The 17,397-nt window shown below is 46.0% G+C and overlaps 1 protein-coding gene across 2 annotated transcripts in view; it reads right to left on the reverse strand.

Moving 5' to 3' along the window:
* The window catches only part of TNN (tenascin N), a 67,897-nt gene that overhangs the window by 5,207 nt on the left and 45,293 nt on the right, over positions 1-17,397 (reverse strand). For both annotated transcript variants that reach the window (XM_035279593.3, XM_035279594.3), the window contains 4 exons: positions 16,506-16,638; positions 15,914-16,065; positions 7,197-7,293; positions 6,195-6,362 (listed from right to left, as the gene is read on the reverse strand). In XM_035279593.3, the coding sequence (XP_035135484.3) occupies positions 6,195-6,362; positions 7,197-7,293; positions 15,914-16,065; positions 16,506-16,638 (550 nt within the window). The remainder of the gene's footprint in view (positions 1-6,194; positions 6,363-7,196; positions 7,294-15,913; positions 16,066-16,505; positions 16,639-17,397) is intronic.

The following is a 17,397-nucleotide window of genomic DNA, read 5'->3' on the forward strand; positions in this document are numbered from 1 at the left end:
CATTCTCATTTCACTAACAGCCACACTGTGAGGTGAACAGGGCAGCTCTTGGTCCCATGAGGAAGCAAATTCAAAAAGGTTAGACTCTAGGAATGTGTTCAGGTCCCACAGTCCACAAACAGCAGGGCTGGGGTTCAAGTCTCTGTCCTGAGATTCCAAGTCCAGGGTTCTTTCTGAGACACCAATCCATCTGTGGCTTCCTTGTTTCAATAGGGGCTTTTTGTACGGTAGCAAGAGGGAGCCATCTCTGACAATGGTTCTTCAAGTGGGGTTCCCAGACCAGCAGCATCCACGTTCCCTGGGAACTTGCTAGAAATGCAAATTATTTGGCCCCAGCCCAGACCTACAGAACCAGAAACTGTAGGGTGGGCCCTGGCAATCTAGGCCTCTATAAGCCCTTGAGATAATCGGACGCAGGCTAAAGTGTGAGAACCTCTGGTCTACAACTTCACTCATTTGTTTTTTAGGAAACATTTACTCAATGAACACCTGCTATGGAGCAGCACATGCTTGGCTCTGTGAACACAAAAATAAGGAGGCTCTTGCTCTCAAAAACGCTGTTGGAGTAGATGGGGTAAATATGCAGAGTTGGTGACTTATGTTGAAAGGGAAGGTCTCCGTTTGCCCCTCCACGTCTGCAATCTCACCAGCAACTCATTTATGCCTCACCCAGCAAGAGCAGGAGGATGCCGGGCCCACAGAGGCCACTTCCATGCGGAGGCAGCAGACAGGTCTATCTACAGTATTTTTCTCCAATTCAAGAAAGGTATATTGTCATGCTAGTCATACACATTGCCTCCTCCCTCCAGATTTCGTACAGAAAGTTAACCACAGCTTGAAATAACCTGCAGTGTCTCCCTTAGTAACATTCTTTAAATGAGCACAGCTTACCTAATTTATACAGAAGGTTCCAGGGCTGCTTTCTAAGAAACTGTGCAGAGGCTCTCTTAAAGACATGTTTGTGATTATCTAAACCTGGGTACTGGGATAAAGAAAGGTAAAGCAGGTCTTCACCCCAAGGTGGGAGGTCTTTTTCTGCAGAGGGATTTTCTATCTTCTAGAAACTGAAGCCATCCTCATGTCCAGAGTGAGAGAGTGAGAGTGAGGACCGGAGGGGTTGGTGGCAGGGGCCCATGAAAGGTGTGCACCCACACTCAGAGGGGCTCAAGCTGGTCACCATCCATCTCATCAAAACGTCACTCTGAGACCCACTCTCCCCCTCTAGCACTCACCAGGACAGGAAGGATGGCCCAGGCAGCTGCACCTTCTCAGATCAGGAGAAGCCATTAACATCACATCCCCTGTCAGCCACACACAGACACAGGACTGCGTGTGTAAACCTTGAATGCCTTCTTTTTTTTTTTTTTTTGAGACGGAGTTTCGCTCTTGTTACCCAGGCTGGAGTGCAATGGCACGATCTCGGCTCACCGCAACCTCCGCCTCCTAGGTTCGGGCAATTCTCCTGCCTCAGCCTCCCGAGTAGCTGGGATTACAGGCGCGTGCCACCATGCCCAGCTAATTTTTTGTATTTTTAGTAGAGACGGGGTTTCACCATGTTGACCAGGATGGTCTCGATCTCTTGACCTCGTGATCCACCTGCCTCGGCCTCCCAAAGTGCTGGGATTACAGGCTTGAGTCACCGCGCCCGGCCCCTTTGAATGCCTTCTATTTCGGGATTAGGAGTGGATGAGTAAAAATGATTTGTACCATTTCTAGCTTTCCCTTTCATCTACGTACCCATTAATTTTTTTCTCTTTTTCGAGTGCCAGCATTTAAAAGTCCATTTCTGGCCCCAGCCCACTAAAGGCTTCCAGAGCTCCCCAGTCACATTTCCAAGTGCCCCCAGGGTGAAACCCACCCCTGGTTGTGCCCCACTGTGGCCCATGCAGGTAGAACTTGAACTTGGCTGTAGGTAATTGGTTAGCCCTAGAATTCACTCCGTAAAGAGCTAGACATTCGATTCATTATGAATGTCTAGCTCTTTATGGTTTCATTATAATCATTATAATCTCTAAACAGATGAATAGCATCTTAAAGATGGAGCTCATAAGATAGCCTCCCTGCCCCCACTCGAAGACTCAGAATCAGAAACTAAATTTACACATCATTACCTTGCTGGAATACACTTCTTGAAGGTAAAATGGGCTTTCTTCTACGACTTCAGTGAAAGTCAAAAGTTAAGGGCCCACCTGGACGGTCTGAGTAGGGAGCAAGCCTGAAGCCACACATTCCTGCCAGGCTGCACACATGTCAGTTCTAATCAGAGCTAAAATGAAGATTGAAGCTGGGGAGAGCTGGTGCGTGCAGGGAGATATCAAAATGTTCACCTTCCATTTGAATGCCCTGACCTCTAAACAGTGCCTCCGCACTCAGGACATGAATAGCCAGGAGGTTTCAAAATTCTGAAACCCTCCTCATAGACCAATCAGCAGTCATAAGGAATGCTAAAACCCCACTAACCCCACCATTGTAATTCAGAATTTAAAAGTGGGAATGATAGTACACATGGGAAGACTAGATCACTGCCTAAATGCTATGTGAAAGTCTCCTATTAAAAAATATATTCTATTTAAAAAAATACTTCCTCTACTGGCTGGCAGGGTTGACCTGAACCTTAGAACAAGAATTATCCCCTCATCGCAGTTAACACATGCAAATACCTGCAAGGAGAATGACAATGATTCCCAATTCCGTTGACTCCCTTTCAGTCACTTTCCAATTGGCATCAGTTCATTTGCCGGATCATTTTAAGACAGGCTTCAGAAAAGGCAGGTTGTAATGGTCGAGAGAAGGAAATGTGTGGCCTGGGAGGACAGGCCTGAGTGAGGTCTATGACCAGGAAGCCAGGGAGGGCACTGGACTTCAGGGAGAGATGTGAGGCACAGGGGCCAAAGAAAACACCCAGCTTCGTATTGTGTCCAGGGAGGGTCCCACAAACGAACCTGTGTTGACTGGCACTCTTTAACCCGGGAAGGAAAGCCTGAGGCTAACTGATGGCCATGATCAACAGGGTATTGAAAACCAAAGAAATGAGCAGATGGGCTCCACGTGGACTGAGAGGCCCAAGTGCTCCGAGAGAGACCGAAATGTGAGCTCTCAGTTACACCAAAGGGTTGGAAGAACCTGGAATAAGCTGTCAGGAACGCAGTCTGATCTCATTTAGAGATGGGGTGGGAGGATATGGGCCCTGTGCTTAGTCATACAAAACAGCATCTCGAGATCCCCGCTCATTCAGTTTATATCCTCATAATCACATGAATGCCCATCTGTGTTTCCCAGTTGTGTTATAACTGTCTTTGTCTATTTTATACAGTTATGCACTGCATAAGAACGTTTAAGTTAACAACGGACTGCACAGACCACAGCGGTCCCCTAAGATCGCAATAAACCTGGAAATTACCTGGTGACATCCCAGCTGTCGTAAGGTCACGGGCCAATGCATTAGTCACGTGTTTGTGGTGATGTTGGTGTGAACAAACCTACTGCACTAAACCAGTCATACAAAAGTCTTGCACATTCAATTATGGACAGTAAATCAGTAAGTCATACTTGATAGTGATGATCATTCTGTTACTGGCTTACGTGAAAATACTATACTTTTTATTGTTATTTTAGAGGGTATGACTACTTATCAAAAAAAAAAAAAAAAAAGACGTTCCTGTAAAACAGCCTCAGGCAGGTCCTTCAGAGGTGTTCCAGAAGAGGGCGCTGTTATCACAGGAGGTGACGCTCCAGGTGTGTTACTGCCCCGAAGGCCTTCCAGTGGATAAGATGTGAGGGAAGACAGTGATATTGATGATCCTGACTCTGTGCAGGCCTAGGCTAATGTGTGTGCTTGTGTCTTCGTTTTTAACACAAAAGTTTAAAAAGTAAAAAATAAAAAAAAATTTTAATTAAAAAAAACCTTACAGAATAAGGATATAAACAAAAAATAATTTGTACATCTGTACAATGTGCTTATGTTTTAAGCTAAGTGTTACTCCAAGAGTCAAAAATTGAAAAAGATGCTAAAGTTTATGGAGTAAGACAGTTACAATAAGCTAAGGTTGATAACTAATTCATGAAGAAAGAACATTTTTAAATAACTTTAGTGTACTAAGTGCAGTTTGATAAAGTCTGCAGGATTGTACAGTAATGTCCAGGCCTTCGATTCACTCCCCACCCACTCACTGACTCGCCCAGAGCAACCACCAGTCCTGCAGGCTCCATTCATGGTCAGTGCCCTGTGCAGAGGAATTTTTTATCTTTTATACCATATTCTCACCGTGCCTTTTCTATGTTTACATATGTTTAGATTCATAAGTTCTTACCATGGTGTTACAGTTACCTACAGTATTTAGTGACATGCTATACAGGTTTGTAGCCTAGTCACAATAGGCTACACCATCTACCTAGGTCTACAGCAGGCTCTGCCGTCTAGGTTTGTGTAAGTGCATTCTGTGATGTTTGCACGACGATGAAATGCCTAACAAGGATTCTCAGAATGTATCCCTGTCATTAAGCGATGCATGACTATGTTATACTTATGGACATGTAACACAGGCTGTCTCCAGCCCATGGAGACCCAGGACTACTGAGGAAAGAAGGGGCAGCATCCAAAGGCAGTGTGGGGCTCGTCTAGTTGCAATGCCTTTTTTTCAAGGATTGTCTTTTCCTTGAAATAATTCTTTGCATACTTTTTCCCAACCAATCCCTACTTAGAATCCTGAAAAAGTTTTCCTGTGTCTGTAGCCCAAGTGCCTCCTACTCTGGTAGATGCCTACCCCTCCCTCTTTGTCTCCTCCCATGTCACCGTGTCACCAAACTGACCCCTTTATTGACCCCTATGGAACCTATTTGGATCTCAGGAACTACTTAAGATACTAAACATCCATAAGATTATGTATATAGAAAAGTTCTCCTAAAAATGTTGTTTTTTAAACTCTCCTACTCTGTACCAGGCTCTGAGACAGGCACTGGGAAACAAGAACAAATACAAAATTCATGTGCCTCCTTTTAAATGAAATTATAAGATCTCAAAGTTTGCATGCATAGTTGGCCACTGCAGACCATGGCCCCAGACACTCAGAAGTTCTGTTCATGGTCTTCTGCCATCAGGGGTCCTTGAGTGGACAATCTTGAGAAGTCCAGTAAGGAAGTGAGATAAACTCCAGTATCCTTGCCTCTGCTCAGCCCAAAGCCCCCATGCTGGAGAGCTCTCTCTTTTCTCCCACTTAAGCTTCCCCCTCCTTGCAGATCTGGCTCCCTGCAGTTGCTTCGTCCTCCGTGTGCCCACCTTCTCCACACTCCTGTAGCTCTTTATGTGTCTTACCCCTTAGCTGACGCTCTGCGAAAGTTACCTTCTATTTGTATTCACCTATATACATTTAAGTCTAGGGAGAGACACCGCCATATCTTATACAGTCAATCTGGCTGGTAACACATTCCTACGTAAAAACACCAAAGTCAAAACACGGACTTACTTGTTAGGGTTTAAAAACCAAAAATACAGGTTTTAAAATATTAGTATTAAAACAATAACCACACCTCCCCCTCTTAAACAAAATATTTACTGGTATCATTCCAGCATTTCAATCATGTTGCTTAGTTTTACTCTTTTCCTTCACAACTGAACCTACCAGCAACTGCCTTAGTTCTAATGAGTGGCTACTAGAGGCCAAAGGTTCCCTCGCTTTCCAATGAACTGCTCATTTCTGTGTTGTCACAGCTGTATTAAGTTAATGAGACCTACAGTTCTTGTTATTTGAATCGGCACTTTCATTGCTCTGGTTCTTATAGCAAAGTACCACCGAAAGCTCAAGTAATAACACACGCACAAACACACACACGCTCTGCGCAGGCAAAGATGACGGCCACGCCGCTGAAGCCAAATGAAAGACTGACAGGTGTCGAGAAATTGCTCAGAATACGGGCTCATCCACTAATGTACGACAGCCTGAACTGGGGAGCACAAGAGGAGGGTTTTTACTGGGAGGCGGGTTGAAGTATAGCGTACAATTTTATGGTGATCAAGGGCTGCTTTAACTACTTGTTCACTCCTGACCCCCCACAGAGAGTAGGGCCTCCACTATCAGTGAGAACAATTCACCTTCATAGAACAATATTCCACCCCCTCAGATCAGTGGCACACGGCAAGCCAATCCTTACAAAACAGACAGCAAGAGACCCCCCAGTAAGAAAACATTTTTTCTCACCCGCTGTGCCTCTGTATTTCCCAACTGTCAGCTTATACCGCTCCTTGCTGGAGGCCACTTGGAAAAAATCATATATAGCATAGGCAGATTCATTGGCAGTCTGTAAATCCACTCTCACCTCATACCGTGTTGGGGTGCCAGTGGTGAGGTTGTGTAGATTGTCAAGTCCTAAAGGTAAAAAATGGAATTCCAACAATCAATCATCTGGTGTGCGAGGGAGTACTTGACATGTGCATCTGAGGCTTTCGAGGCCAGTCTCAGCACTTTCTCTTTTGGGGGCTCACAGTCATGCTAAGGAGTGTGGAGACCATGTCCTGTGGAAGGGAGCAGTGGGGGGAGGCAGGGTAACCCCAGAAGGAATCTGCTTCCATTGGCTCCACCCTCTAAAATGGAAGCAGTTCTATTTATCTTCCATTTATCTCACCAAGTAGAAGAGCCGGTCAACAACACATCCTCAGATCCCCAAAGAGATTTTGTACTGAGCAAACCACAAACATCATCTACTCTATGAGAAACTGGGTGTCAGGATTATGACTTTTTAATTCTTCATTTCCCAATTCACGCTTTTGGCTATTTCACTCTCTGTGAACATCTGCTCCAGGAGAGAGCAGAGGGAAAAGGGGAAAAAATTGCCTGCAATGTCTTGCATCACCAACAGAATTTTGGAGACTGCTAGAGTGACCTCCCAGTAATGGCCCAGCATCCCAATCACTGAACTGTTTTTCTACTACTGTTGCTTCTAAGAGCTTGAGGCTGTAAGCAGATCCTGCAGGGCTTAGAGCAGCACAAAACCCCTGTGACCATCCTACCTTTCAACAAGTTCAGAGCTTAGGGGAGCCTTCCCATCAACCCGCCCACCAACACCCTGCTTGGTACAGTCGTCCGTGCCCCTGCCACTGGGGCCTCTCCCTGAAGGTGGTGAGCTTCCCTAAGCCTCCTAGCTAGCTTGTCATGGGAGAAACCACCCCCACAGCCCCAGCCTCCTGGATTCTGAGATCATACCAAGCCAGAACTCCTTCCTGGGGTCCCCAAAGCCTTCCACATAGCTCCTCCATCGCTTGAAGAAATCCAACTGCCCAGTGTTCCGCCTCTGGAAGACCTGAGAAGGGAAATGGACACATCACTCTGACCCTCCAAACAGACACAGGTGCTGGGAGACAAGAGGAGACCAAGAGCCTGCTCATACATGCCTTCCTCCAGCCAGCATGCCTTTCTTTTTAGAAAGCATTTTTTTTATGTCAGTAGATTCACTATATTAATAAGCATTCTTCATATGTACAGTAGTATGCCAGGTAGTAAGATATGTAGAGCAAAAGCAGAGCAGGTTCTTGCACTCAAGAAATTTCAGTTCTTTCCATTATTTGTATGATTCAGTTGCTAGTGTGGGTTGTCTAGGGCAAAACATTCTAGACCTCACCAGCTCTCACATGTAACTTTCAACTTCCATTCAACTCGACTGGGGCACATTATGTTTATGGCATCTTTGTCCCCCTTTTCTCAAATAGTTTGAGGGTAGGAATTATTTTTTAATTCACCTGATTCTTAACACAGCAATTATTTCATACTTAGAGAAAAAAGTTCACACAAATATTTACTGAGCGTCTACTACGTACTAGGCAATATGCAACACAGTGTGCAAAGTGAATAAATCAGAAATGGTCCCTGCCCTCCTGGAGCTATTAGTTCAGTAAATGAAATCACTAAATTAAATAATTTTTAAAATTCAGTGAAAACTGTGATAAGGGCTATGAGGGAAAGACGAAACAGAGCTGCGAGAGCATAGAACAGGAGGACCTGATGGAGGAGCCAAGAAACCACCCCAGGACATGGCGGAGCTGCAGGATGAGTAGGGGTGGTCAGGCAAGAGCATGGGGGCCAATGTTGGGGCTGCTGGGGACTGAGGAAGGAATGGAAAGGGAGGCTGTGAAGATGGCAAGAGTCAATCCTGGTGAGCCTTCAAAAGGGATTGTTGAAGACGCTGGCCCAGGTAAGAGCGATGGAAATTACTGTGGAGATTAAAGCAGGAAATGAGATCTGATCAGATTCCTCTCTAGCGGTAGTGTATGGAAAGGACTGGCCAGGGGCAAGAGTGGAAGTGAGATGACCAATTAGAAGACCACTGTAGAGTACAGATGGAGGAGGACAGTTGCTTGGATGAGGGCTGCCCTGAGGATAGACAGAAGCAGACAGAAGGTAAAGTTGACAGACGTGGTGACAGAATGTGGAACTGAAAGAGGAAGAAGTCAAGGTAAGATCAGTTTCTCGTGGTTTGGGCTTGCAGATGACTCTTCCCTCAGCTCTTCCCTGAGATGGGGGATTCAGAGAGGACAGGTTTTATGAGTGGGCCATGAGCTCATTTAGGGATGTGGTAAGTGTGAGTTATTTCTGAGTTATGCTGGTGAAAGAAGATACAACCGAGCAATTGGATGTAAGGACTGGACTTCTAAAGAGAGGTCTAGGTGAGACTTACTAAGGTAGGCGTGTGTCTTGGGCAATGTTAGGAGTTCACCAAGTCCCAGTTCACTTTCTTCTTCTGGAAACACAGAAGGATGTCCTTTTTCAGCCTCCCTTGCATTTAAGTTGGAGCCATATGACTATTTGCAGCCAAAAGGCTGTAGGTGGGAGCATAAGAGAGTGGGTGGGTTCTCTACACTCTCTCCTCTACTGCCATGTGCCACAGGGCCGTGGGAAAGGCCGCACACTGAAACAGCAGAACCACCAAGATGGAAACTGCCTGAATCCCTGAGTCACACTTATAACTGGCTGCCAAGCCTGCAGAACACCTTGTTCACATGAGAAGAACACATTGTTCACATGAGAAAAACACATTGCGTTTGTTCAATCGCAAGTTGGTGTGTTTCTGCAGGATAGTCCATTCTACTCTAATTAGTACAGAGAGGCATGGGACCCAGAGGGTAAAACGAAGTTATGGGGAAAAGAGACCATATAGGAAGAAAATGGGAACTGAAAAGATAAAATGCCCTAGAATCAAGCCTTGAGGACATCCAATATGTATAACGAAGAAGGATGACTCCATTAAGGAGAGAGAAGGAGCAAGAGAAGCAGATAAAAAGAAACTAGAGGGCCGGGCGCGGTGGCTCAAGCCTGTAATCCCAGCACTTTGGGAGGCCGAGGTGGGTGGATCACGAGGTCAAGAGATCGAGACCATCCTGGTCAACATGGTGAAAACCCGTCTCTACTCAAAAAAAAAATACAAAAAATTAGCTGGGCATGGTGGTGCACGCCTGTAATCCCAGCTACTCGGGAGGCTGAGGCAGGAGAATTGCCTGAACCCAGGAGGCGGAGGTTGCAGTGAGCCGAGATCACGCCATTGCACTCCAGCCTGGGTAACAAGAGCGAAACTTCGTCTCAAAAAAATAAAATAAATAAATAAAAAGAAACTAGAAAACTATGGAATCATGGGCCAGGCGCAGTGGCTCACGCCTGTAATCTCAGCACTTGGGGAGGCCGAGGTGGGCAAATCACAAGGTCAGGAGTTCGAGACCAGCCTGGCCAACATGATGAAATCCCGTCTCTACTAAAAACACAAAAATTACCCGGATGTGGTGGCGGGCACCTGTAATCCCAGCTACTCAGGAGGCTGAGGCAGGAGAATCAGGAGTATAGTAGCTTGGTTGAGAGCTTCCCTGAGGACAGATGGAAGCGGACAGAAGGTAAAATTGACAGAGGTGGCGCACGTGAGAAAAAATACTGTGTTTGTTCAATCTCCGGAATTTGGAGTTGGTTTGTTACCGCAGCATGGTCCATTCCATCCTAATGAGTACAGAGAGGCATGGGACCGAGGGTTTCAATCAACAGCTTGAAACCAGAGGGTGCAGTGAGCCAGGATCGTACCACTGCACTCCAGCCTGGGTGAAACAGCAAAACTCCTCTCCAAAAAAAAAAGGAAAGAAAAATATGGAATCACAAAAGCCACAAGGAGAAAAGTGTGGTCAGTAGTGTCAAGTACTGATGAGAGGTTAGGAACAGGAGGCCAAAATGTCCCTAGAATTTAGTGGCACAGAAATCACCATGATTTTAGCGAGGGCTGTCAGTGTGAGATATGGACAGAAGTCAAACTGGAATGGGCCAAAGAGTGAGTGAGAAGCAAGAAAGTGGAGGCAGAGCTGGGTGCTATTCGCCAAAGTGTGGACCGCTTTCTTTTCAAGAATTCCTCTGTTTGGAGAAGGAAGGCAGTTCCAGTCACAGGAAATTGGATTCTTTTTTTTGTTTGTTTTTGTTTTTTTTTTGAGACGGAGTTTCGCTCTTGTTACCCAGGCTGGGGTGCAATGGCGTGATCTCGGCTCACTGCAACCTCCACCTCCTGGGTTCAGGCAGTTCTCCTGCCTCAGCCTCCTGAGTAGCTGGGATTACAGGCACACGCCACCGTGCCCAGCTAATTTTTTTTTTTTGGTAGTTTTTAGTAGAGACGGGGTTTCACCGTGTTGACCAAGATGGTCTCGATCTGCCAACCTCGTGATCCACCCGCCTCAGCCTCCCAAAGTGCTGGGACTACAGGCTTGAGCCACCGCACCCGGCCTGGATTCTTTTATAGGAAGTAAACCTGAAAAGTATCTACACACACTTGGAATTGATGATACATCTAATTCCACATGACCTTGACAGCCAAGCTGAACGCCATCCTAGCTAACCTCAGGAACCATTCCCACTAACCTAAGACTGGAATTGCGTTTCTCTCTCTGCCTATTTTTTCTTTGGATTCATTCAGATGCAGAAGCCCCAACACAAAATCTAATCTCCTTCCTTTCCACTAGACTTCACGGCATGTGCCTTGAAGTAAAACACATTATCTTGAATTTATAAGGTACACTGCCTGGTATTTGTGCATTCTTTATATTTTTCTCAAGAAAGAGAAAGGGAGGGAGGAGAGAGTAGGTTGCTTGCAGCAATGCTGAAAGCTCCAGGTGGGAGTTCACATTTAGTTCCTTTCAAACCACCCATCCATGTTTGCTGGCTGAGGAGTGGGGCGCCATGGATCCAAGTCAGACCACAGCCACTTCCTGGGTAGGGGATGGGTGGGGATTGCTGAGGCAGCAATCCTCAGCCAGCTCATGGTAAAGCAGGAATGGAAGGGAAGAGTCAAGTCTACCTCGTAGGACTGCTGGGAGGACTAATGAGACACCACATAAAAATGTTCTAAATGGGCAAGAGCTGCTGAACAGAATGTAGGAAAGATCATGGCAAACAGTTAACGCCGCATTAACATTGTTCTCTTTCCCCTTTGCTCAAGTATCCACCCTTTAAAGATGCCTTATTTCCTTCTTAGCTCCCTTCGCTTTTCTTCACACATTTATTCATTTTGTGAACACCTGTTGAGTGCTGGCCCCCAGAGCAAATATTTATGATGCCATTGACAGACGTGAAAGTCCAGAAACATGAGTCGCCAAAGTCCTGTAGCTAATCACTGACACAAAGACCACAGAGAAGTCTTATCCTTCAGTCAGAAAGTCTGAAGATACCAGCCCTACTGAATCTGCTTCCCAAATAGCATTTCCAAAGACTCTGAGAACTTGCTAACTTCCTAGCAAGGTGCCTGGTCCAACCCCTTTCTTGGGACTCTTCTTCTACCATGGACAGTGGAATTTTAGGGCAGATGCAGCACTGATGTATGGCTCCACATACATCATGTCAAATCACGTTCCCGCCACAGGGTCAGGCTCAAATCCAGCCCTGCCCTCCTAGGACAGATGCATTACAAAGGTAATTTTGGTCTCTGTCTCCAATGAATGAACCCAGTGCCCAAGCTGGATAGGAGCTTTCCAGCGGAGTGTGTGTGTGTGTGTGTGTAACAATATTTCAGCTGAGCAAGGGAAGCTTCCAGAAATGATTCTGGAAGGATGCTCTTTGCATCACCGTTTTCAACCAGAACTAGCTCTATACTTACTAGTTGTGTCCTTGGGCACCTTGACAAGTCTCACTTTTCTAAATTGTTAGATTAAGATGTTAACAGCGTCTCTGTCAGGAGCTTAAATTGAGGCTTCAGCAAGGTCATTAATCATAGTAAAATAATAAAGTAGTTAAGCCAGAGGCTGGTACATATAGATGTAATAAGTTATTATGATTTCTCCATGAATGTTAGTTTGCATTTTTTTATATCAGATTCCAAAGGAACTGACTCACAGGGATCATTTGTACATCTTGATCAGGCAGCCTTAATTGACTCACTCAAAATCTAATCCATTCCCATCCTGTGAGATGAAAACACCCTATGAATGGCCGGGCGCGGTGGCTCACACCTGTAATCCCAACACTTTGGGAGGCCGAGGTGGGTGGATTACGAGGTCAAGAGATCGAGACCATCCTGGTTAACATGGTGAAATCCCGTCTCTACTAAAACTACAAAAAAATTAGCTGGACATGGTGGTGTGTGCCTGTAATCCCAGCTACTCAGGAGATTGGGGCAGGAGAGAAAACACCCTATAATGAATTATTTGGGTATCATAAAATCCCCTTACCAAATAAATTTCAAAGGGGGAAAAAAAACTCTATGTCTGGTTCTATACTAGAGTTGTCATTGCATTCTAGAACTTACTCAATGCCCTGAAAGAATAAATACAGAGACAAAAGTCAAATTTGCATTTAAGCATCTGTGGAAAGAGCCTCTAACGCAGTCCTTAAGACTTTCAAGATGGAAAACAAAGATGGCAATATTTGAGACATTTCAGGGCTCCCTGATTTTCTTTCTAGGCTCTCTCACCAGTGGCAGAGTTTACCTCAGGGCACAGTTCTTCTGGCCTGTCCTTCAAATTGAGTTCCTGATGCTTGGAATGAAGAAGAATTACCTTTAAAAGATTTTAAAGGGCCGGGCGCGGTGGCTCACGCCTGTAATCCCAGCACTTTGGGAGGCCAAGTCGGGTGGATCACGAGGTCAAGAGATGGAGACCATCCTGGTCAACATGGTGAAACCCCGTCTCTACTAAAAATACAAAAAATTAGCTGGGCATGGTGGCGCGTGCCTGTAATCCCAGCTACTCAGGAGGCTGAGGCAGGAGAATTGCCTGAACCCAGGAGGTGGAGGTTGCGGTGAGCCGAGATCTCACCATTGCACTCCAGCCTGGGTAACAAGAGCGAAACTCCATCTCAAAAAAAAAAAAGATTTTAAAAGTTCTCAATAAAACAGAGAAATGGACTATAGGTCATCCTTCAGTGACAAAGCACTGGACTCTTGAACCCACCCCAAAAAAACCTATGACAACTGTCAGTAAAATGTTCTGTGGGGAAGTTTCCACATTCTCTGGAGCACGTGGCTTTAGGTAAACCCCGCAGAACCTCAGTTCAGGCATGACCCCCAGAAGTCTGGCTCAGGAAACAGGACTTGGGGTGGGGTTGGGGCTGGGGAGAATCAGAACGCAGAGTGGTGTTATTATTTTCGGAACCGACCTCTGTGTTTGAGGAGGGGTCATTTGCACGAGGAGGCTGTAAATGGCAAGCTGTTTGCGGGCAGGGATTTTCATCAGTTTGGTTCACTGCTGCGTCTTGAGTACATGAAGCAGTGCTTGACACATAGTAGGCACTCAATAAATATTTGTGCAATAAGTCATGGCTATTCCAGGGCAGACAGACTGACAGATCTCTTTCTAAACGTTGCCCCAGACAAAAGCTTCCTTCTCTGTGGGAGCTTGGCTCACAAAAAGGCCACACTTACCAATACAGACCTCCTGCCAAAGGTGATTTACAGGCATAAAGGCAGGAAATTGGGCTGCAGGCCTCAAGGGACAGAAGGTTTAGCCTTACAATGGTACTAACGAAAAGCAGCAGGTACAGTCCTATGGGTCTGGTCAGGTAGAAGACCTCCCATGTTATATTCTGTTCTGTCGTTTTTATAAATCAATTGGGAATTTCCCCCAGCCTACCCAATTACTGCCTGTCTAGTCGTCAGATGCCGCTGCGCAGATAAGTTTTCTTCATTGCTGCGCATCAGATGGTATCTTTTTATTCATGGCTGCTCAAGTATCTTTGGTTTCCCAGGCCCCTAAGTGAATGTGTAAATGAATGTGGTTTGAGCACCATGAGATCATGCTTTCTCTTTCCCACAGTGAGCTGCAGATGCACAGCAGGTTAAGGCTGCATGCTGGCTTGGGGCAGTGAGAGTCTTTATCATTCAGGCACAGGGAGAAAGGGGTAAGGGGAGATGGAAGGATCAGATTGCAACCCTCAAAAGCAGCTTATCATATAATTGGATCAGGCTGATGCAATCAAAGAAGCTGTCATGTGGTTTAGGCAGACAATGGCCCAAGAGAATAAAACATCTGCATAGAAGAGGGACAATTAGAGCACTACCCGAGTTTCCCTCTTTCATGCTTTAGTCTTTCCAACCAAAGCCTCAAAGGTCTTGTTTCTGCACTGTGCAGCCCGAGTACAGAACTAGGACAATGGGCTCCAATTCAGAGGCCTGCACTCCCCAGACAGGTTGTGCATGTGCATCTTGGATGACCTGAGATGAACTCATTGACACCAATGAGTTAGGAGGCTGGAGTCTTGAAATATGGTCCCAGTTTTGTCATTCTTAAATGACTTAGCCCAGGCACTTCTTTCTGGGAGAGTGGGCCTCACTATCCCTATCTGTAAAACAGGAAAAACAATCCTCTCTCACTTACTCTAAAGCTGTTGTGTGAGGGTCATGTGTGCAAAAGTGCTTTGAAGAAGGTAAAATATAGGTAACACACACATATAGGGCATGACTAGATCACGATCAACCCACAAGCCTTCCTAGTCATCAGCCTTAGTCTAACCACACCTATTCTAGGACAGGGGTGAGGTACTAGACTCTCTCCTTACAGTGGGTTGGTGCCAGAGGCATTCGAACCAGAGCAACTCCATCTTGAGAGAGTGCTAAGGAAATGAGGCTGAGACTTGCTGGGCTGCATTCCCAGAAAGTTAGGTATTCCTAGCCTCCAGATGTTTATGGTTAAGGAGAAACAGATTGACAGTGTTTACTAAACAGACCCAGACTTAGGAATGTCCCGATATCCTGATATCTTGAGAACAGAAGCATTCCTAATTTTGCTGGGGTCTATTGGGGGGAAAAGGGGAGGGCCAGTGGGAGGGGGAGGTGGGGAGGGATAGCCTGGGGAGCAATGCCAAATGTGGGTGAAGGGGAGAAGGAAAGAAAAGCACACTGCCATGTGTGTTCCTACGCAACTGTCTTACATGCTCTGCTCATGTACCCCAAAACCTAAAATCCAATAAAAAATTAAAAATAATAATAATAATAAATAAATAAAGATTGCATAATACTGATTGTTGCAAAATATGGTAATAAAGAAAATTAATTCTCTAACACAAAACCCTGTAACAGAGCAGATCCCCTCGTGATCTTTTTTCATCCTATACATAAACAAGTATGGTACGTATGGCGCATGTGTTTCTTACTTTCAGAAACGCCCTACCCTGCCTATGGAGCAGCTGCACTGTCACCACTTTCCTTTCTTAATAAAGTTGCTTTTGCTTGCACGGTGGAGTCACCCTGAATTCTTTCTTGCATGAGATCCAAGAACATTCTCTTGGGATCTGGATGGGGACCCCTTTCCTGTAACATCGGGATCTCTCTAAAAACAGCTACAGGCCACCAAAACTCCTCTCTTCCAAGGCTGGGGGAGAAACAGGGCTCCAAACACTCTCCGGAGCACCCATGACCGGCGTCCCGGCCTGAGAAACAAGGCCCTACACAGAGCTCCCCGGGGTTCTGTGTGACTCACAGTCCAGCCACCTCCGTCCGTGTCCATGTCGCAGTACACCTGCAGGGGCCGGCTGGCATCGCCGTGCAGGTAGATGGTGTACAGACCACTGGCAGCATTGTTATTCTGCCGAACCTGACTGCAGTCCGAAGGGTGTGGGAAACGAGCACCAACTGGGAGCCAAGCAGAGAGAGCGCCGTTAGAAGCAGGGCGAGGAAGAACGAGGTGGAGTTGCTCCCTATTTTAAGGCCGTTTATTTTGTTTGGAAATTATTGCATAACTTCTTACTTTTGCTTCTTTCAACTCTTCACTCATATCTTATTTTTCTCTCTCTGCTCTCATCAGTTCCCCAAATGTACCAGAAAAAAGGTCAAGTTCACATCGCTTCCGCCTCCAGTTCAGCTCCTCCACAAAATAACACTCTTTCACTCCTCTCTTTAGTCTCCCCACTGTGCGGTGGATTTCTTTTCAACATGTAACCCCATTTCCACTTCCCCACGCCTAGAGAAATCAATAGTTCTGTATCCACTTGCTCGTCCCTGGGATCTTTTGCTAGCCCCTCCAATGCTGGTTCTCACTGCGCAGTCGTTCAGAGTACAGGATTCCATCTTACCTGTGGAGAGGGTGGTGGATACATTCCTGCTCCGGCGATCACCCTTAAAGGCAACCAGGGAGACAGGGTAGGTAGCGCCCTGCTCAAGGCCTCGCAACTCAAACCTCTGGTCTTCTCGTCCCAGCTGCATCTCCTACCAAACAAGAGAGAAAGTACACAGCCAGTGACTCAGTTTATCACCCACTAGCACCCTAGATGTCAACCGCATTCCCTGGTGCTTATGGCAGAAACTCTCTGAGAGCACAGTGTTTCGTGTCTCCGAAGCCTCCCTGGCAGCCCAGAATCACAGTGGGTCCCAGCCACTTCTCCAGAGAGCCATGCTATGGAGAGTCAGCACTACTGGGAGCATCAGCTGAGAACCGGCACCCAGCACTGCAGCTTCAGGATCACTGGCCAAGTTTCTGGGAGATTTTGGCCTTCAGATACACATGGGGGCTCTAACTATAGCCAAGGCTGGCAGTGACAGGCTGGCAATGCCGGGCTAAGGAGACATTAATAGGGGAGGTAAAACTGGCCACTGATATCTGTGAGACAAGAAGACAGTTGGTATTTCAATAAACTTCCTTCTGAACCATCTTACTTCCTCTATAAACATAGGGCTAACCTTCCTAGTGCGGTCATAAGCACTAATTAAGATAGCAAATGAGCCTAAGTGTCCTTCCTGTTTTTCCTTCCTCCCTTCTTTCCTCATTTGCAAGGAGAGAAAATAATAATTTTCCAATGGGACAGGTTTCAAAAATTTGCTGGCCTTCAGATTGTAAGGGGAGGTATAACCCTTGAAATGAGGGTTAATGAATTCATTCAATAAATATGTATTGAACGTCTACCATGTACTAAGCACTGTCCTACGCACTTTAGATGCGGTGATAAATGGAACAGACAAACATAGAAC

The sequence above is a fragment of the Callithrix jacchus genome, chromosome 18 (assembly GCF_049354715.1).
Source record: "Callithrix jacchus isolate 240 chromosome 18, calJac240_pri, whole genome shotgun sequence".
Classification (NCBI taxonomy): domain Eukaryota; kingdom Metazoa; phylum Chordata; class Mammalia; order Primates; family Cebidae; genus Callithrix; species Callithrix jacchus.